The sequence below is a fragment of the Schistocerca americana genome, chromosome X, assembly GCF_021461395.2.
Source record: "Schistocerca americana isolate TAMUIC-IGC-003095 chromosome X, iqSchAmer2.1, whole genome shotgun sequence".
Taxonomy (NCBI): Eukaryota; Metazoa; Arthropoda; class Insecta; order Orthoptera; family Acrididae; genus Schistocerca; species Schistocerca americana.
The window spans coordinates 497757082-497777953 of NC_060130.1; the positions used below are offsets into that span (position 1 = coordinate 497757082).

At 44.2% G+C, this 20872-nt stretch overlaps 1 protein-coding gene across 1 annotated transcript; it reads left to right on the plus strand.

Annotated features, from left to right (window-relative positions):
- The first annotated feature begins 216 nt into the window (after window positions 1-216).
- On the plus strand, window positions 217-20540 carry LOC124556091 (protein TRACHEARY ELEMENT DIFFERENTIATION-RELATED 7A-like). Its single transcript, XM_047130117.1, has 2 exons — window positions 217-262; window positions 20059-20540. Exons 1-2 carry the CDS (start codon window positions 217-219, stop codon window positions 20538-20540), a joined length of 528 nt encoding a protein of 175 aa, XP_046986073.1.
- Window positions 20541-20872: the final 332 nt, after the last annotated feature.

Sequence of the window (20872 nt, forward strand, 5' to 3'; positions counted from 1 at the left end):
TGCTATTGTTGGACGGGGACCACTTATACTCTGGTCACTCCACGTGTGGTTGCAGTTTAACGTCATGCCAGAGACACTTCTGTTTACAACAACAAAATAATACAAGAACCGCTACATTGGTTGGTTGTATTAGCCAACAGTGTGAGATAAATAGCTTTTCTCATACCAGAATGAGCAGCGCCGTTAATTTAGAGCAATATAGAAACGTCTTTTGCCATGTCTACAACCGAGGGCGCTGAATCACACGAGATCTACCTTACTCGTGAGTTCTCCCAATCATGAACGTGCAAAATTGTGAAACAGAAGCGTACATCTCTCTCCCCTCCCTTCTCAAATTTTGTTGTTGTGGTCTTCAGTCTGAAGACTGGTTTGATGCAGCTGCCCAAGCTAGCCTATGATGTGCAAGCCTCTTCAGCACTGCACAGCTAATGCAATGTACATCATTGTGGACCTGCTAACTTTATTCACGACTTTGCCTCCTTCTACAATTTTAACACCCCCCCCCTCCCCAACACCCACATATGCACACTTTTCTCCATTACTAAACTGACAATTGTTTGATGCCTCAGGATATGCCCTATGAAACGATGTTGTGCCATAAATCCCTTGTTTTCCCCAGTTTAACACAGTATCTTCTTATCAGTTATTCGATATGCAGAGCCACCACTATTTTTCAACGCTACTGGGTAAAATTGTGATTTTGCCATGGCTGTTGCAAAAGATCTTGCCTGTGTGGAGCTGTTGCATAACGCTGCACAAGGCAGGTGACCTTGAATCGAGTTCCACTCGCTGCCACCAGAGCTCGGAGGATCGCGCTTTAGTTTTAACTAAGCGCGATCCGCTACGAAAAACATTACATCCGGTGCGGCAACGCCCTTCCGGCGTGCGCTGATTGGCTGGGGCGCTCTTATCAGTAGCCACATCCGTTGGGGGCCCAGTCTCGCTCGTGAGGCAACAGCATGTTCAGTCGACTCGAGGCAGCCGCACGTTACATACAGCCATGCCTTACAGGAGGAGAAGATACAGCAGGAGGCCAAGAATGCCACTATATAAAACGGTTGACAGCTTTAGTTTCGTACCAAATGAGGTTGTTCAACAAGATCTCCTGAGTGGTCCAATGACTTTTGTAGGATGCAAGGTTAATTTCTCTTACACTACTACCGAGGTTGTGATACCATTCCCTCAGATGCAGCAATGTCACTGGCAGATTTCCACATTGTGCTCCAGGAAAGGGGCTGGAACCGCCATAATGACGACGCAGCAGAAAGGCGTTGGTAGGCCAGTGTTGTGTACATAGTTCCGCATAGTCAGCTCGTACACAACATTCCCACTAGAGAGCGCCCCACTAAGCACAACAGCGCAGGCGCAGGGCTCGTCTGTCTCTGCACTACGATTTGGTGCTGCCTTAGAGACGGACCAAATTCTGCTTCCGCCGGTCCGTGTAGTAATGTGTAACGCAGCCAATGAGATTGCTGCTAACGTAGAACCTTTTCTCCTTGCGGATCACACTCGCGCAGTGATACTTGAATGCATGAGGTATTATAACGAGTGTACAGACCTCCGATTAGTCAGTCTGCATTAGTCTGTACGAGTTTGCATTTGTTTGTGCCAATCTATAGCAAGTTTCAGTTTGCACCTAATAAGATTATCATATTCCTGTACATAGCCATGAAGATAAATATGTAGACACTTTGTCAAGTATCAGAGATATGTGAGAATAAGATTCACATACCAAGACCAAAGGGACTTCAAATTGTCAGTTGTAAACAGCATCCAGAATCAAAGTTACATAATGTTTAATCTTTTTATTATTTTAATAAATGTGTGTGAAAATTAATCAAGTTCTGTTTAAAGTTGGTCACCGTCAATCTGCTACTCTAAGCGTGCAAGTGGCATTTCTAGCGTCTGACTTAACAGCAGAAGATAAACACGCCACGGTAAGACCATGAGACACATTGCTGACACTCGCCTACTTCGTTAGAGCGATAACTCAAATAATCTGATGGTGTGCGTACCGAAGGTCTTACGGTACATGGACTCGCATTCTGGAGGACGACGGTTCAATCCCGCGTCCAGCCATCCTGATTTAGATTTTCCGTGATTTCCCTAAATCGCTCCAGGCGAATGCCGGGATGGTTCCTTTCAAAGGGCACGGCCGACTCCCTTTCCCCTCCATCCCTAATCCGATGAGACCGATGACCTCGCTGTCTGGTCTCCTTCCCAAAACCAACCAACCAATCTTACAATACGGGGACTGATGACCTAAGATGTTAAGTCCCATAGTGCTCAGAGCCATTTCTTACAGTACGCACACCACATTGGCGACGAGGTGACTGTTTAAAAGGCAATGGTATTATCGAACCTGTCACATGTAGCGCCTGGGCAACACCAATCGTTGTAATAGAAAAGCCCAATGGATCATTACGTATCTGTGGAGATTTCAAGAATACTTTCAATTCACAGTGCATTATAGATACATACCTGATTCCGAAACCGGAAGAACTGATGTATAAATTAGCAGGGGGGTGTGTTTTTCGCCAAACTGGATTTAAAGGAAGCATATCTGCAGATCCCTTTAGACAAAGATACACAAAAGTTTATGGTAATTAATACTCCGTTTGGATTGTACAGATACAAGCGCTTACCATTTGGTATCGCTAGCACACCAAGCATCTTTCAACGTTACTTGGAACAATTAATTAGAAACTGTCCTAACGCAGTTAACTATCTCGATGACATAATCGTCTCGGGAAAATCTCCACAAGATGTACTAGATAACCTGGATGTACAGTTCAAGGTTTCTCAGAAAAGCCAATCTCAGGTGCAACAAAGACAAATGTATATTTTTTGTCAAGAAAATTCAGTATTTACGACTTTTATTGTCAAATAACGGAATCAGTCCGACACCACAGCATAAAGAAGCAATACAGAAATTGCCAGCTCCGAAAGACTTAAAGCAACTAATAGCTTTATTAGGCCAAATTAATTATTACCGGAAATTCATACTGAAAGCAGCTGCAATTTCCGAACCCTTGCACAGATGTTCTGGATACAGAAAATGTTCGACTGCTGCCCTGGCCAGCATATACTCCAGATCTCTCACCAACTGAAAGCGTCTGGTCAGTGGTGGCCGAGGAACAAGTGGCTCATCACAATACGCTAGTCACTACTCTCGATTAACTGTGGTATAGTGTTGAAGCTGCATGGGCAGCTGTACCTGTGCACGCTATCCAAGCTCTGTTTGACTCAAACCCCAGCCGTATCAAGGCCGTAATTACGGCCAGAGGTGGTTGTTCTGTGTACTGATTTCTCAGGATCTATATACCCAAATTGCCTGAAAATGTAATCACACGTCAGGTCTAGCATAATATGTTTGTCCAATGAAACACGTTTATCATCTGCATTTCTTCTTGGTGCAGCAATTTTAATGGCCAGTAGTGTATCTTGCTATCTCTTAAGAACCGTGAATATATTTAAGTGGAATTAACTTAATACCATTCAGATGTATTAACTTAACAAACTAAACATATCTCTTTGTATAATGTCTTTACCAGCTTTGTGTTCAGAAATTCGTGAAAGAAATGCAAAACTGCTGACGTGGAGCCCCTCCGCCATTGGTGTGATCCAAATACTGATTAACAACTTATCAGATGTTTTATGGTGCCTCAACGAAATTGCAGTCTTTCAGAAACGAATTCCGATACTCAATTAACTATACACCATAATGCTACTGACCGATCGCGTTATGCACTTGCCTTATGAAATATACATTGGAAGCACATATGTAAATTTGCATTTCTCTCGAACACAAACCTGGAGTAATAGGAAATCACAACAGGAATCAACAAGCACTGCTCGGTTAATTTCAATTGACATTACTGAGCTGACTACCTGCTGGTAAGTGGTAGGTGATGACGACTATTTTCTTTACATTCTCTATCATCCTTACACCTTCACAAGCAGGCGGGGTAACAGTTACAGCTCAGAACATCCACTCGCTCATCCACCCACCAGAGAGGTTGTTGCTGATGTTGGATGGGGACCACTTATAATGTGGTCACTCCATGTGTTGTTGCAGATTTACATCATACCAGAGACATTTCTGTTTACAACAACAAAATACACTACAACCCCTACTTCAGTTCGCTGCATCGGCGAACAGTGTGAACTAGTTAGCTTTTCCCATACGCGAATTAGGAGCACCGTTAATTTAGAGTAATACAGAAACGTCTTTTGCCATGTCAACAGCCGAGGGTGCTGAATGACACGAGATCTACTTTACTCATGAGTTCTCCCAGAAAAGAACTTGCAAAGTTATGGAACAGATACCTACCTTTCCCTCCCATCTCGTTCCCCAATGTTGTTATTGTGGTCTTCAGTCTGAAGACTGGTTTGATGCAGCTGCCCAAACTAGTCTATTCTGTGCAAGCCTCTTCAGCGCTGCACAGCTAACGCAATGTGCATCAGTTTGAACCTGCTAACTGTATTCAAGACTTTTGTCTCCCTCTATAATATTAACACCTCCCGCCTTTTCAGTAGTTGCAGGGGCAACAGTCTGGATGATTGACTGATCTGACCTTGTAGCCCTAACCAAAACGGCCTTGCTGTTCTGGTACTGCGAACGGCTGAAAGCAAGGGGAAACTACTGCTGTAATTTTTCCCGAGGGCATGCAGCTTTAATGTATGGTTAAACGATGATGGCGTCCTCTTGGGTAAAATATTCCGGAGGTAAAATAGTCCCCCATTCGGATCTCTGGCGGGGACTACTCAAGAGGACGTCGTTATCAGGAGGAAGAAAACTGGTGTTCTGAGGATCGGAGCGTGGAATGTCAGATCCCTTAATCGGGCAGGTAGGCTAGAAAACTTAAATAGGGAAATGGATAGGTTAAAGTTAGATATAGTGGGAATTAGTGAAGTTCGGTGGCAGGAGGAACTGGACTTTTGATCAGGTTAAAACAGGGTTATAAACACAAATTCAAATAGGGGTAATGCAGGAGTAGATTTAATAATGAATAAAAAATATAGGAGTGCGGGTAAGCTACTACAAACAGCATAGTGAACGCATTATTGCGGCCGTGATAGACACGAAGCCCACACCTACTACAATAGTACAAGTTTATGTGCCAACTAGCTCTGCAGATGATGAAGAAATTGATGAAATGTATGTTGAGTTAAAAGAAATTATTCAGGTAGTGAAGGGAGACAAAAATTTAATAGTCATGGATGACTGGAATTCGAGAGTAGCAAAAGGGAGAGAAGGAAACATACTAGGTGAATATGGATTGGGGGAAAGAAATGAAAGAGGAATCCGTCTGGTAGAACTTTGCACAGAGCATAACTTAATCATAGCTAACACATGGTTCAAGAATCATAAAAGAAGGGTATACACATGGAAGAATCCTGGAAATACTAGAAGGTATCAGATAGATTATATGATGGTAAGACAGAGAGTTAGGAACCAGGTATTAAATTGTAAAACTGGGGCAGATGTGGACTCTGACCACAATCTATTGGTTATGAGCTGTAGATTAAAACTGAAGAAACTGCAAAAAGGTGGGAATTTAAGGAGATGGGATCTGGACAAACTGATTGAACCAGAAGTTGTACAAAGTTTCAGACAGAGCATAAGGGAACAACTATCACAAATGGGGGAAAGAAATACAGTACAAGGAGAATGGATAGCTCTGAGGGATGAAGTAGTGAAGGCAGCAGGGGATCAAGTAGGTAAAAAGACGAGGGCTAGTAGAAATCCTTGGCTAACAGAAGAAATACTGAACTTAATTGATGAAAGGAGAAAATATAAAAATGCAGTAAATGAAGCAGGCAAAAAGGAATACAAACGTCTCAAAAATGAGATCGACAGGAAGTGCAAAATGGCTAAGCAGGGATGGCTAGAGGACAAATGTAAGGATGTAGAGGCTTATCTCACTAGGGCTAAGATAGATACTGCCTACAGGAAAATTAAAGAGACCTTTGGAGAAAAGAGAACCACTCGTATGAATATCAAGAGCTCAGATGGAAACCAAGTTCTAAGCAAAGAAGGGAAAGCAGAAAGGTGTAAGGAGTATATAGAGGGTTTATACAAGGGCGACGTACTTGAGGACAATATTCTGGAAATGGAAGAGAATGTAGATGAAGACGAAATGGGAGATATGATACTTCGTGAAGAGTTTGACAGAGCACTGAAAGACCTGAGTCGAAACAAGGCCCCGGGAGAATACAACATTCCATTAGAACTACTGATGGCCTTGGGAGACCCAGTCCTGACAAACCTCTACCATCTGGTGAGCAAGATAAATCAGACAGGTGAAATACCCTCAGACCTCAAGAAGAATATAATAATTCCAAAGAAAGCAGGTGTTGACAGACGTGAAAATTACCGAACAATAATTTTAATAAGTAACAGCTACAAAGTACTAACGCGAATTCTTTACAGACGAATGGAAAAACAAGTAGAAGCCGACCTCGGGGAAGATCAGTTTGGATTCCGTAGAAATATTGGAACACGTGAGGCAATACTGACCCTACGACTTATCTTAGAAAATAGATTAAGGAAAGGCAAACCTACGTTTCTAGCAATTGTAGACTTACAGAAAGCTTTTGACAATGTTGACTGGAATACTCTCTTTCAAATTCTAAAGGTGTAAGGGGTAAATTCAGGGAGCGAAAGGTTATTTACAGTTTGTACAGAAATCAGATGGTAGTTATAAGAGTCGAGGTAAATGAATGGGAAGCAGCGGTTGGGAAGGGAGAGAGACAGGGTTGTAGCATCTCCCCGATGCTATTCAATCTGTATATTGAGCAAGCAGTAAAGGAAACAAAAGAAAAATTCAGAGTAGGTATTAAAATCCATGGAGAAAAAAATAAAAACTTTGAGGTTCGCCGATGACATTGTAATTCTGTCAGAGACAGGAAAGGACTTGGAAGAGCAGTTGAATGGAATGGACAGTGTCTTGAAAGGAGGATATAAGATGAACATCAACAAAAGCAAAACGAGGATAATGGAATGTAGTCGAATTAAGTCGGGTGATGCTGAGGGAATTAGATTAGGAAATGAGAGACTTAAAGTAGTAAAGGAGTTTTGCTATTTGGGGAGCAAAATAACTGATGATTGTCGAAGTAGAGAGGATATAAAATGTAGACTGGCAATGGAAAGAAAAGCGTTTCTGAAGAGGAGAAATTTGTTAACATCGAGTATAGATTTAAGTGTCAGGAAGTCGTTTCTGAAAGTATTTGTATGGAGTGTAGCCATGTATCGAAGTGAAACATGGACAATAAATAGTTTGGACAGAAAGAGAATAGAAGATTTCGAAATGTGGTGCTACAGAAGAATGCTGAAGATTAGATGGGTACATCACATAACTAATGAGGAGGTATTGAATAGAATTGTGGAGAAGAGGAGTTTGTCGCACAACTTAACAAGAAGGAGAGACAGGTTGGAAGGACATGTTCTGAGGCATCAAGGGATCACAAAGTTAGCATTGGAGGGCAGTGTGGAGGGTAAAACTCGTAGAGGGACACGAAGAGATGAATACACTAAGCAGATTCAGAAGGACGTAGGTTGAAGTAAGTACTGGGAGATGAAGAAGCTTGCACGGGATAGAGTAGCATGAAGAGCTGCATCAAACCAGTATCAGGACTGAAGACCACAACAACAACGACCCCACCTCCCCAACACCCACATATACACACATCTCTCCATTACCAAACTGACAAGTCCTTGATGCCTTAGGATATGCCAATGAAACGAAGTTGTGCCATAAAATTCTTGTTTTTCCCAGATCGAATCAGTATCTTCTAATCAGTTATTCGATCTGCAGTGCCACCACTATTTTTCGGCGCTACTGAGTAAAATTGTAACATTGCCATGGCTGTTGCAAAAGCTCTTTAGAGTAGGCCAGATCGGCGCCGACCAAACACCATTACGTCAGATGCAGCAATGCCACTGGCAGATTCCCACGTTGTGCTCCAGGAAAATGACTGGCCCCGCCATAACGCCGACACAGCAGAAAGGCGTTGGTAGGCCTGTAACTGCACATCCAATCAGCTGACGTCTTATCGTCTACATGGTTGCAAGCTGTGATTTGCTAAGCCAGAACGCTCTGTCCCAACATAAATTACCATTCTTTTCAGTCAATGGTGTCTCAGTCTGGTAGCTACTATTTAAAAGGTGAGGTGTTGCAGCTCCACGAGGCGTCATGAGGCTAGAAGCAGCGAACGTGGAATCCACTAACTACGGGCCCCTGTTGCTGGTATTAAGATCTGTGCTGTGAGCTTAGCATCTTACAGCATGTGGCCCAACTACCAGGTGCAACCAGCCTTCGGCCATTGAAAACAGTTGTATGAGGCCATGAAAACCTGTTGCGTCAGATCATTAACACTCGTTGTCTTCAGCACACGCTATGGAGGACGTTGCACCACAGAAAGTTCTAGTTTGTTCTTCAGTAAAATGTATGACTAATAGTAAAATTTATATGAGCAGCCATGGATCATCATCCCAACAACAATCCACCCCCTCAACTCAGACCTCCACATGTAGAGGTCATCCATACTGGACCTCCACATTTTGATGTCAGAAGTGTGTGTTATGACTAAATTTCAGTGACAGGGGAACCTTACCAGCAAATTTCCCTGGAGACGATGACTCTCGACTACCTCAGGGTTGCAGTTTCGTCGACACACAACAGCGTCGAGTCAGTGCACCAATAAGGAGCTTTTCAGTTCTCTTTCCATGTATGGCATGTGTCAGGTAAACTAAAACTGTGTTCTGAGGGTGTGTAAATACGAACGTTATTTTTATCATAAATGAGTGTGGCTCATTGACTGGAAGTGTATAAGGTGTTAACTATGCGTAGATTCTTAGAAGAGGAAGATTAGTTTTGTCGAGAAGTCGTCGTTTTTGGTAGTTTTCTCCGTTTTTAATGGGCTATCTATTTCATTTCGTGCAATAAATATGGCTCACTGCGTTTAACGGCGTAAAGTAGTAGTCATGAGCAGCCCCTAAAATGGGAAGTTAAGTTACAGTAAGTGTTACGATAGAATTAGATTAAGTGTCCTTGTAGTCATACTGTTTTGTTGTCCTCGTTCTTTGTTTGCATAATTAGTGCGGGATACCCTGGCGGAGAGGTTGCGAATTTCTGCAGCCTGGACCAGATGTGCAAGGAAGTGCATGTGCCGATGATTTTTGTGTCTTGCAGAGTGCAACTGCCGACAGTAATTTTGTTGTAGATACTTAGGAGGTGACACAGAAAGTTGTCAATAAGACTGATTCTATTGCAGGTGTTTTGGGTACTGAAATGGTACAGTCGCGTTTAGTATTCAGGAGGACGCATATTCGGCACCATCTGTGACGGCACTGCCTCCTCAGTTCGTGGGAGGAGAAGAAAGAGGAAATGTGTTTGTCAGGTTTTTTTCGGGTCCACAAGGCTTGTGCCAGTGGATCAGGAGACTGAGAAAAGTGACAACACTTGCAGTGTAATGATTGATGGAGGCGAAGGCTGCTGTGCAGTCACAGGGCTAGACTCATCAAGCATCATGCCGAAGATGACTTTCGAAGACGTGCCGTGAAACTCATGGGGATAATGTTCAAGCTGGGGGAAACTGTTACCATTGAAATACCGTTGCAAGGTTCGTTTATCATGATAGACAAATGCAGGCAAAATCACTAATGCTTAATTTGCATGTTATGGGGGCACAAGGCACGGGGAAGTTGCTTTAGGTGACCGAAGGTGTTGCTAACTTATACGATTCTGGACTTCGCCTCCTGGTAGAGAATCGTCGTTTAGTACGCAGCGTTCAGTCACTGAGAGCACTTCTCCTGTCTACACTCACGTTGAGACGGTATCTGAATTCCATCCTTGTGGCTGGGAGTTTGCATTTCTTGTCTGTAGAATACAGAGAGGAGAAGCTAGTATTAGACTATACTAGTCAGAGGACCGCCTTCTGCCGTCCTAGTGTTTAATGAGTTTTTTATTTTGTGGCTGGAGTTCTTCCATCGTCGCAGACGTGTACGAGAACAATAAATCCGACGCACGGGACGCAGTACATTCGGTGATATTGGTAACTGCTTCAGCTTATTAGGGTTATAAAGCTGAACAGCTGTGATCACGTAAGTTTCATTTCCGCTGAGGTTGCACACTACTGTAGTTCATCTTTTAAAATAGTGTCTTCTAGTGTTTGGGACGTAGATGATATCAATCACCTCGTGTTATTTATAATAGTTCGCGTAGCCACAAAATCGTCCCATTTGTGCAGTGGATCAATAATATTAGTCAGGAAATTCATTTGTGTCTCTTTATGTCCATTGAACATCGCCATATAAACATTTGTAATATTTAAAGGGGTTTTAATCTACAATAAATCTATAAGCAGACACAACATTAATATTTGGCAGTTACTAGTATCCTTTATCGTTCATTTATTTTTATGTTGTAATTAATATGTTAATAAGCAAGAAGGAGAAAATAATATCACCATTAAGAGATCCTAAGTGATCCTAAGTCAGACAGGGCCAAATCTTTACATTTGCGTTCAGTATTTTCCATTGCACACATTCATTTTTACACCCGCCTGGAGTAGCACCTTGAAAACCATACAAATACCTTCCAGAAATACTTCCTAACACTTAAATTTATATTGGATGTTAGCAAATCCCTCTTACTTATTAAAACTTTTCTTGCTGTAGTCAGTCATCATTTTGTATCCTCTCTACTTCGGCCATCATCAGTTATTTTGCTGCCCAATGGTGTGGCATTTCGTAATCAGATTCCCTTAACACTACCTGATTTAACCCTCGCAATACCATGGGATAGGGAAGGGGTACGTTATCCCTTCCTTTTCAGAACACTGCAATCTAGTCATGTACATCATATTTTAAAATTTTGAAAAAAAGATAGTTGTCATTTTTAATGAATTCTTGTACCGGATTCCGTAATTGTTTTCAATTTTTCAGTAAAACTTAACACAAAAATTTAGGTCTTGTCAGTGGATGTGAATTTTCAGGACATGTGTCATATTCATCTTTTAAGGTTTAGGTCCCTTCTTACGCATAAATATGTCTTTAAAATGTATGCTGTCAGTAAAAGAGTACGAAAATTAAAGAAATACGTATATCTTTGTGTTTCTAATATATTACACCCCCCTTTTGTAGTGCACGTTACGGAAAATCCGTTGGTACTGCTAGGTTCAATTCGAATAGGTTACATTGCCTTTCATTTAGTTCCATTGAGGGTTATCTTATAATCCCTTTCCGGGGAACTATCTATTCCATTCAACTGTTTTTCCAAGTTCTTTGCTGTCTCTGCCAGAACTGCAGTGTCACTGGTAAACTTCAAAATGTTTATTGCATCTCCCTCATATTTAATTCTGTTTACAAATTTATCCTTGTATGTTTTACTGCTTGTTCGATGTAGATGTTGAATGATATCGAGTGTAGGGTATCGGAATGTCTCACTCCCATCTTTAATTTGCACAACTAGAAATCCAGGAGACGACGTAGCAGAATTTATGTGCTTCAACATGATTTGTTCTTTGATGGGGTGGGGCTATGAAATACATGTCTAGCCTCATTACATCTCTCTTCTTTTTACCTGGGGATTGCAAAATTCACATTTCAGTGCATATACGGCAAAAATTCAAACTTTCATTTAGGATAACATAGATCCGAAGGATTCAGATGTCACCAGTTGTGTAGGAACATGTAGGATTGAGCGTTTCTCCTATATCCGAACTTTAATTGTTGTTTTTGTAACTTGGTGATGTGCAGAGTACGTCTGAACCCACTAGCGAGAACAAATAGAAAAGACTGTTGGAGATGTAAGAGTAGGAAATGTCGTTAGAATGTATCGAGGAATTGGAGAATTATGAAGAAAGAAAACTATTGTATCCTTTTCATGACTTGACGCCTCTTATCTTCACATATCATTTTTAAATGACAAATGGTGGGCAGAGGAAAGTTGATACTTCACAGCATCTCTGGACAATAGCTTTTCATCTAAGTATCATTTGAGGCGTTCATGTAAAAGTTCAAATTCAGAAGCTTCTCTGTCCTGGGGCGCCTGACTCAAATCCTTTAACATTGTCATTGTCCATGTCAAAAGAAGGTGCAGTGCACGTGATTTCTCCAGTTCTAATTCCTTGGACGCCGCTTTGAAGAGCGACAAAAATCCTTATGTTTTAAAAGCTATAAAATAAACGATTGCGTGAAAAATTGGAGCAGTAGAATAGCAAACATATCGTGAATAGTTCTTTTATCAGCATGAAATCAGTTCCTTCATTTCGGGGTATTTCTCCCTTCTCAGAGAGCTTTTCGCACAAAGACATTCTAACATTTTCAGCTGCTTATTCCAGCGACTATCATAAGAATGGCTCATTTATCTAAGAAGAGCATTAAGAAACCACATTTCTTTACGTAAGTGAAGCGTTATTCCGCCGCACCAAAACACCATGAACTTATGGACAATTGACGCATATATACTCCGCATTAAAATTATTTCCTAGATCTGTATTTAGCATAAGGCAGGAAGAACTCAATCGCGAATATATCGCGCAGTGCAAGGAAAGTGTTGGTAACTGGATCAGTCGTGTGGTGCATGTCTTCCAAAGTAGAGTGGTGGGTACTAAGAGACATAAATCGTCTAAACAATTCTCTTAGAATGTTAGCGCCCGTTTTTGGTTGATCTGGAAACAGTGTTGTAAAAAATTGCGAAATCTGAGAGTCCAGTCAATCAAACAGGAGACAGTAGATGTCTGATGTTTGTTGCTTCTCGCACTGGATGTCCACATGTCTATAGTTGCTGAGAATTCACCTTCTGTTATATGAGCAATTACCTCCGGCATAATTATATGTCCTAGGCTTTTAGCACTTTCTGCCATGTACGGCGACACATTTGTGGGGTGAGATATAATGGCCTTTGCAGTGTCAACTAACGTCTGAACAAGATCCATAACACCTTCATCTCATATAGTTCTGTACGACCTTACGTCTCGTGCACACATAGCTACACTTTTATCGACAGTTATCTCCTGAGCAAGTTTAGGAAGTCGTGTTTCGTCCACATAAGACCCTTGTTTGCCAGACACCCATGGATGGGGAGAAATGTGCGAAGTGTCACTTGACGCTTCAGCATGAGAGTAAATTTTACCGCACAGCGAACAGCAAACAGAACGAACGTTTTTCCTAACACCATACACAATACGCTTTAACACGGTCCAAACTGAACTTTTAAGATTCGCTTCAGGATGTGTAGTTCTCTACTCATCAGTCATTAGTTTTTCTTTTACATCCCTCTTTATTGACATGTGCTCCTTCTTGTGCAATCCACATTAGTTTCCTCCCTCATTTTGTGCGTTACGACAAAAATGAGGAAATCCCACCACCCGACTAAACGCTGCTCTACTCAACGCTCGGAGCCCATAGCTCGCAACTGCGGTCAGTACTACCAAGAGCCCGTAGGCCACAGCACGCCAGTGCTTGCGCATGGCTCTGTTGCAGTGACGTCACGGGCTCGCTCAGTGTGGACCAGTGGGGCATCGGCCCACGGGCTACGTCTCCATGCGCAGCTCTGCTGAGGCCTTGGTATGCAGGTTCTTTCGCAACAGCACTGCTCGGCCCATGGGGTGACGTCAAGGACTCGCTCGGCTCGAGACTGCTGCAGTACAGTGCGGCCGCAGCAGGCGGGCCGGGCCTCTGTGCACGACTCTACACCGTGCGCCCCGTCGGACGTCGATGCGGCTGATCCGGCAGCGCTAGGCAAGGCTCACACGGATGTCATGGCTACGCTCCTGCATGGGCTGCCCCTCGATGTCCACCTATGCTGCAAGCTGCACAACCAGAGCTCGCTCTCAGCCGGTTGCCACCGACCGATTGACATCATACAAGCCAACTGTGACCTCGCTCCAGTAGTGGCTGCATCAATTCCCACGGGCACACACGTCACTGAACTGCCTTACCGTCCTACCCTCAGAACAATGATACGTCTCAAATTTTAAGTTATTGTATCTTTTATAAATATCCCCCGTGGGACCACTTTTGCAACGGCGAGTGTCGTAATCAAATGTATCATAGGCAAGTATAAGACAAGAAGAAAATTTTTCTTTCTTTATGTTTATGAAATGTGTGTGTACCAGAGAGTCCACAAATGTTAATAATTACATGTAATACTTTCTATGATAATAAAGAACAGAGAAGCCTTCACATGTTTTCTGCAATCAGCTAGAAGATGTCTTCCTGTTGTTTTATCGTCCATTGTTCTTCAGCTTTCGCTATGTAAGCATCTATCTTGTTAGCTCTTATGAACCATGAATATATTTAAATCTATTTAAATTAATACCTTTCAAATGTAGTAATATAATAAACTATACATATCTCTTGGTATTAATATCTTTATCAGCTTTGTGTACAGCTAACCGTGAAAGAAATGCAAACTGCTAACATGGAGCCTGTCTGCCGTTGGTGTGATCCAAATACTGATTAGCAATTATCAGTTATTTTATGGTGCACCAATGAACCCACAGTCTTTCAGAAACGAAGTCCGATAGTCAATTAACTACACAGCATAATGCGATTGACCGATAACGTTATGCACCTGCGTTATGAAAATTACGTTGGAGCCACATCTGTAACTTTACGTTTCTCTCGAACACTAACCTGGAGTAATAAGAAATCACAAAATAAATCAACAAGCACTGCTCGGTTAATTACAAATGACATTACTGAGCTGACTACCTGCTGGTAAGTGGTAGGTGATCACGACTATTTTCTTTAGATTCTCTTTCTTCCTTCCACCTTCACGAGCAGGCAAAGTAACAGTTACAGCTGAGAACTTCCAGTCGCTCATCCACCTTCCAGAGGGGTTGCTGCTATTGTTGCTTATACAGTGGTCACTCCATGTGTGGTTACAGTTTAACGTCATACCAGAGACGTTTCTGTTTACAGCAACAAAATAATACAAGAACCGCTACCTCAGTTCGTTGAATCGGCCAATAGCGTTAGATTAATAGCTTTTCTCATACAAGAATGAGCAGCGCCGTTAATTTAGAGCAATACAGTAACGTATTTAGCCATTTCAACAGGCGAGGGTGCTGAATCACACGAGATCTACCTTACTCATGAGTTCTCAAAATAAAGAACTTGCAAAATTGTTGACCACAAGCCTAACTCTCCCTCCCGCCCCCTTCCACAATGTTGTTGTAGTGGTCTTCAGTCTGAAGACTGGTTTCAAGCTAGTCTATTCTGTGCAAGCCTCTTCAGCGTTTCACAGCTAATGCAATGTGCATCAGTTTGAACCTGCTACCTGTGTTCAAGACTTTGTCTCCCTCTACAATTTTAATATCCCCCATCCCCAACATGCAAATATGCACACTTCTCTCCATAACCAAATTGACAATTCCTTGGTGCTTCAGGATGAGCCTTATGAAACGAAGTCGTGTCATAAGTTTCTTGTTTTACCCAGTTCAACTCAGTTTCTTCTTATCAGTTATTCGATTTTGCAGTGCCACCACTAATTTTCGGCGCTACTGAGTAAAATTGTGATTGTGGTATCGGTAGCTACGATGCCACGGCGTTCGTGGAAGTCCTTCAGTTGGCACTACGAAAGACACCGACGCCAGCTCCCTCTAGCCAGTGCTGTGGAGGTCTACGTGCTCCGCGACAGTTTCTGCCCATTTTGAACAAGAGGAGACGGCCAGGACACCTCGCTTGCTATTGAGACTATATACGACATACGAGGGGTCTAAGGCTTCCCACCTCAGTGCAAAGTTATGTATTCAGTTAAATTGTGATATAGTAAAACCATTTCTAAGAGCAGTGCCGAGAGATTTTCACCTTTTCCTGCTCCTACTCACTTCCTTCATTCGGCCAAACTTGAAGTTTACAGGCGGGATACAAAACTGGGCGACAAACTGCGATTAAAGTTTTTTTTCCCTCTCCTCTCGTTTCCTTTTTTCCTCGGTACTGCTTTAGCTTTTTTGTGATGTCCCCATGTGGCTGAGTGACTGTCTTAAAGTGTTTTCCACTATTCGCGGTAAGACTTTCATTTGCGTAAGCCATGGCTTCGCCACAGGAACAGGCTTCGTTGTCCAATCTTGTACGTTTTCAGGCTCAGCAAATGACGCAGCTGCTTGCTGCCATAAATGGACTGGTCACACTACAAACTGCAGCTACTTCGGCGCCTCCGACGCCACCGCCTGTACCGACGCCGTGGCCAACGGCGCCGCTGTTTCGTGCCTTCAGTCCTGACGTTGAACGCTGCCCAGAATACATCCCACAGCTCGAGGCACACTGCGCAGCTTACAACATACCAGGTACAGAGCGGCTTGCTTTTCTTATTGTCATCGCGGGTGGTGTGTTGTACCATGTGCTCGTGAAATTGTTTCCCGCCACTTGCCCAGAAATTAAAACTTACGACGAAGTAACTGATGCTGAGATTTCCCACTTTCGTGATTGTGCAAATGTGGTAGCTGCACCCCACGAATTCTTTCGCCTCCGGCGTGGCTCTATTCAGTCGAATAAAGCTTGGTTAGCGGGCCTTCAGGGAATAACTTCTGATTGTGACTTAAATTGCTCGTGTGGACGCTACATGTGGATGTAATGATTAGAGGCGCTATAGCGCAGAATGTGGCGGATCACCGCATCCGCGAAAAAATCCTCAGATTTAAAAACCCGTCTTTGCAGGTAGTGGACTTGCTAGACAGACAAGATACATTAGACATGGCTACTTCCACGTTCCCCCGGGTGTGTGTACTCTTAGCGCGGCACAACACGTGCCCTCCCACCCGCCAGCACGGCCAGCCACGCCGCGCCGCTCGCTCGCAGGTAAACAAATTTCACCCTAGGCACCCACTAAGAAACTGAAATCATGTCCGAACTGCTTTCGTGCACACCCACGGGACAGTTGCTAATCCCGCCAAGCACTGTGTTATTTTTGTAATAAGAAAGGACATGTGCAAGCTGTGTGTAGTAAGAGAAACTCTAAATTACCAATTGTCTCCCGTTCGCGTGACTCACGTAGGCGTCACCGCAACGGCAACCGCCATGAACATGATACACATCACCCTGTGGATGTTAATGCCATTTATTCAAGGCCTTCTGCTTCACGTACTTCGACAGCTCGTCGTGAGAATCAAGTTTTGCCAGACACTTCCTCTCGCATTCAGCGCGATGCGAGGAAACTTTTTGTGACTTCGCTTACTTGTGGCCGTTATGTTCGCATGCAGCCTGAGACTGGTGCGTCAGTTTCTTTACTGAACAAATCGACGTATGACTTTCTTGGTTCACTCCCGCTTCATCGTTCACATTCCACACTGACTACACTTACTGGACAGGAAATCTCAGCGCTCGGCGTGTTTAGCTTGCTAGCCACATATGCTGCCACGACCCGTAGAGTGTCTTTCCATGTACTCTGCTCTAGTAATGCAACGAACATATTTGGCATGGACGCATTTGAACTTTGTGATCTCGCAGTTCAGGACAACGTACTTTGCATCAACGCTATTGACCATGCAGACAGTGTTGCCGCACTATGCGATGATTTTTCTGAACTCCTTTCTGATGGCCTTGGTTGTGCCACAGACTTTGTTGCGCATGTTGTAGTTAAAGACAATGCCATGCCTATTTTCCGGCATGCACGCCCGGTACAGCACGCACTGCGCGACGCCGTAGCTTCTGAACTTAAGCATTTGCAATACATTGGTGTCATTGAACCTGTTTCCGCTTCGCCATGGGATTCGCCTATAGTGCGTCTGAAGAAACAAACGGTCGTCTCCGTATATGTGCTGACTTTAAGGCTACAGTAAATCCCCAGACAGTGGAAGCTACATTTCCCTTACTGCGTCCTGAAGACATTTTTGATAAGCTTTATGCGGGAAAATTCGTTTCCACGATTGACTTGCGGGACACATACTTTCAGATTCCGCTCGACAAACAGTCGCAGCACTATTTTGCGATCAACACCCACCTTGGATTGTTCAAGTTTCGCCGCCTTGTGTTCGGTTGTGCTTCGGCTCCTGCTATTTTTCAGTCTTATTTGCGGCAGTTGTGGGCCCCTGTCCCTGGTTGCTCAAATTGTCTGGACGATATAGCTGTATCAGTTCGCACCCCTGACGAACATTTGCAGAATTTGCGTGCCTTAATTATTGTACTTTTGCAGGCAGGACTAAACTGTAACAGGGACAAGTGAATTTTTTTTTCAAACTGAGATCCAGTATTTAGGACATATGATTAACGAACAGGGTATCCACCCTTCGCCGTCACATCTCAGTGCAATTAGAGGCTTGCCAGCACACAGGAACTTGAAAGAACTGCAGTCTGTGTTGGGCAAAATTTCATATTATATTCGGTTTATACCAAATGCAGCGGTGATTGCAGCGCCTTTGCATCGCCTTCGGCGTAAGAATGTTCCTTTAGTTTGGTCTTCGGAATGTGAAGCTGCTTTCCACAAGCTCAAATCTGCTTTGTTGAGCGATCGCTGTTTGATTCCTTTCGATCCCACCAAACCAGTTGTTTTGGCTGTCGATGAATCTTTTCACAGCATCGGAGCGGCTCTCTCACACCGCATTAAATCTGTCGATCGGTCGATAGCTTTTGCGCCTAAGTTGCTCAATTGTGCCCAGCAAAACTATTCTCAAATCGAGAAGGAAGCTTTAGTTATTGTATACGGTGTGACAAAGTTTCATGATTTTTTGTACAGTCGCAAGTTCTATTTGGTCACCGACCATAACCCTTTGAGGTCGTTGTTCCACCAGTCAAAGCCAGTTCAGGCCCGTACTGCACAAAAGTTGCAACGTTGGTCTTTATTTTTCTCTAACTACATCTACGAAATTTTGTTTCGGCCCACAGCCCAGCATGGCGATGCTGATGCTTTGTCTCGTCTGCCTATCGGTCGTGACGAAGTGTTTGATTCTTCCGAATTGTCATGCATGTTTATTGATTCACAAGATAAGGAATTAGCTGATAGTTTTCCAGTGGATTTTCGTCGCATTGCTTCATCGACAGCCGCCGATGCTTCTTTGCAGACTCTATTGCAGTATATTCGTACGCAATGGCCTCCATCTGCTACGCAGATTCGTGATCCACTTGTTCGACGTTACTTTGGATAACGTCACAATTTGGCTGTGCACCACAGTGTTATCTTGTTATGACCTGACGATGATCAGTCTTGTGTGGTTGTACCTCGTTCGTAGTACTCGGAAATTCTCCGCTTGCTGCACGCTGGTCATTGGGGTATAGTGCGGATGAAGCAATTAGTGCGTCGTCACTGCAGTTGGATCGGCATTGATAAACGTATTGAGAATTTGCTTGCTAACTGTCGCTCTTGCGTGGAGCATCAATCTGCTCGCCGCCAGCGCTTCTTTGCGTGGCCGACTCGTACTGCGCCTAGACAGCGCGTTCATATTGATTTTGCGGATCCTTTCTGGGACACCCGCTGGTTGGTAGTCATTGATGCACACAGCAGCTTTGCTTTTGTTGTACCTATGTCTTCTACTACATCTGCCAGTGCTATTCGGGCTTTGACGTCTGTTTCCTGTATTGAGGGCTTTCCTGAAGTTATTGTCTCCGACAATGGCCCCCAGTTCGTGTCCCCATAGTTTGAAGCGTTCTGTGCTGCTAATGGCATTCGCCATCTGACCTCAGCCCCATTCCACCCCCAGTCAAACGGCGAGGTTGAACGCTTTGTGCGTACGTCACAGATGAGCAAGTTGCACGCCACACACTCTCACGAGCACACGCTCTGGTCTTTCCTTGCTTCATATTGCCCGCAGCCGCTCGGCACCTGTTCCGCAGTGGAATTGCTACATGCCCGCTCCCATCGGTCGCTCCTGCAGCTATATACCTGCCGGCGCGCGCTCCCGCGGCTTCGCCTAGTTGTGGGTTGGCGTCGCATGACTTAGTGTTCTATCGCGTTTTCTTTGGCAGGCAGCGCTGAGAGAAAAGACGCATTCTTCGCCAGCTTGGCGGCGCCTTATTTGTCATTTCTGGTCCCTCCAGCACTGACAAGCTACACTGGAACCAGATCAGTTTGTGCAGTGCTCGGTCTTCTGCTGTTAGTTATTTTCCGGCAGAATTGGAGGCTTCACGGATTCCGCCGCCTCAGCCCACGACTCCACCGACGGCGCCCCCGCCGCTTTTACGCCTGCCATCGTCGCCGTCGCCGCTGCCGGTCCAGTCACCTGCACCGGACGGGCGCTTCTCGCCGTCGCCACGTCAACATCCCCGGCCGTCTCCGTCGCCGCCGCCACCACCGCCGCCGCGTACCTCTGTGGTGCCGGAACCGATGGACGCTGAGGCTGCTGAAACGCCGCCGCCACGGTCGCCCATTGAGGTCGTTGCTCTGCCTCCTCATCCGAGCATACATAGTGGCGGTGCGCGGCCTTTTTCCAGGGCGGTTTCCCCGCCCCTCGCGAGCAATTCGGGGCCACGGGTGGACAGCACGCCCCGGCAGTTCCACTGTCTGCTGCGCCCCCCTGGGTCCCTCCAACCGTCGTCGGAAGCCCTACTCAACGACGCAGCGTCGTTTCAGGGGGGAGGGATGTGGTATCTATAGCTACGATACCACGGCGTAGGTGAAAGTTCTGAAGTTGGTATTACAACAGACACCGAAGACAGCGCCCTCTAGTTAGTGCTGTGGAGGTCTACGAGATCCGTGACAGATTCTGCCCATTTTGATTAAGAGCAGACGGCCGGAAGACTTTGCTTGCTATAGAGACTATGTACTACTTATGATGGGTCTAAGGCTTCACATCTCAGTGAAAAGTTACGTATTAGGTTAATATTGTGATATACAAAAACCATATCTAAGAACAGATCTTCATCTTTTCCTGCTCCTACTCACTTCCTTCATTTGGCCAATGTTTCACTTTACAGGAGTATACCCAC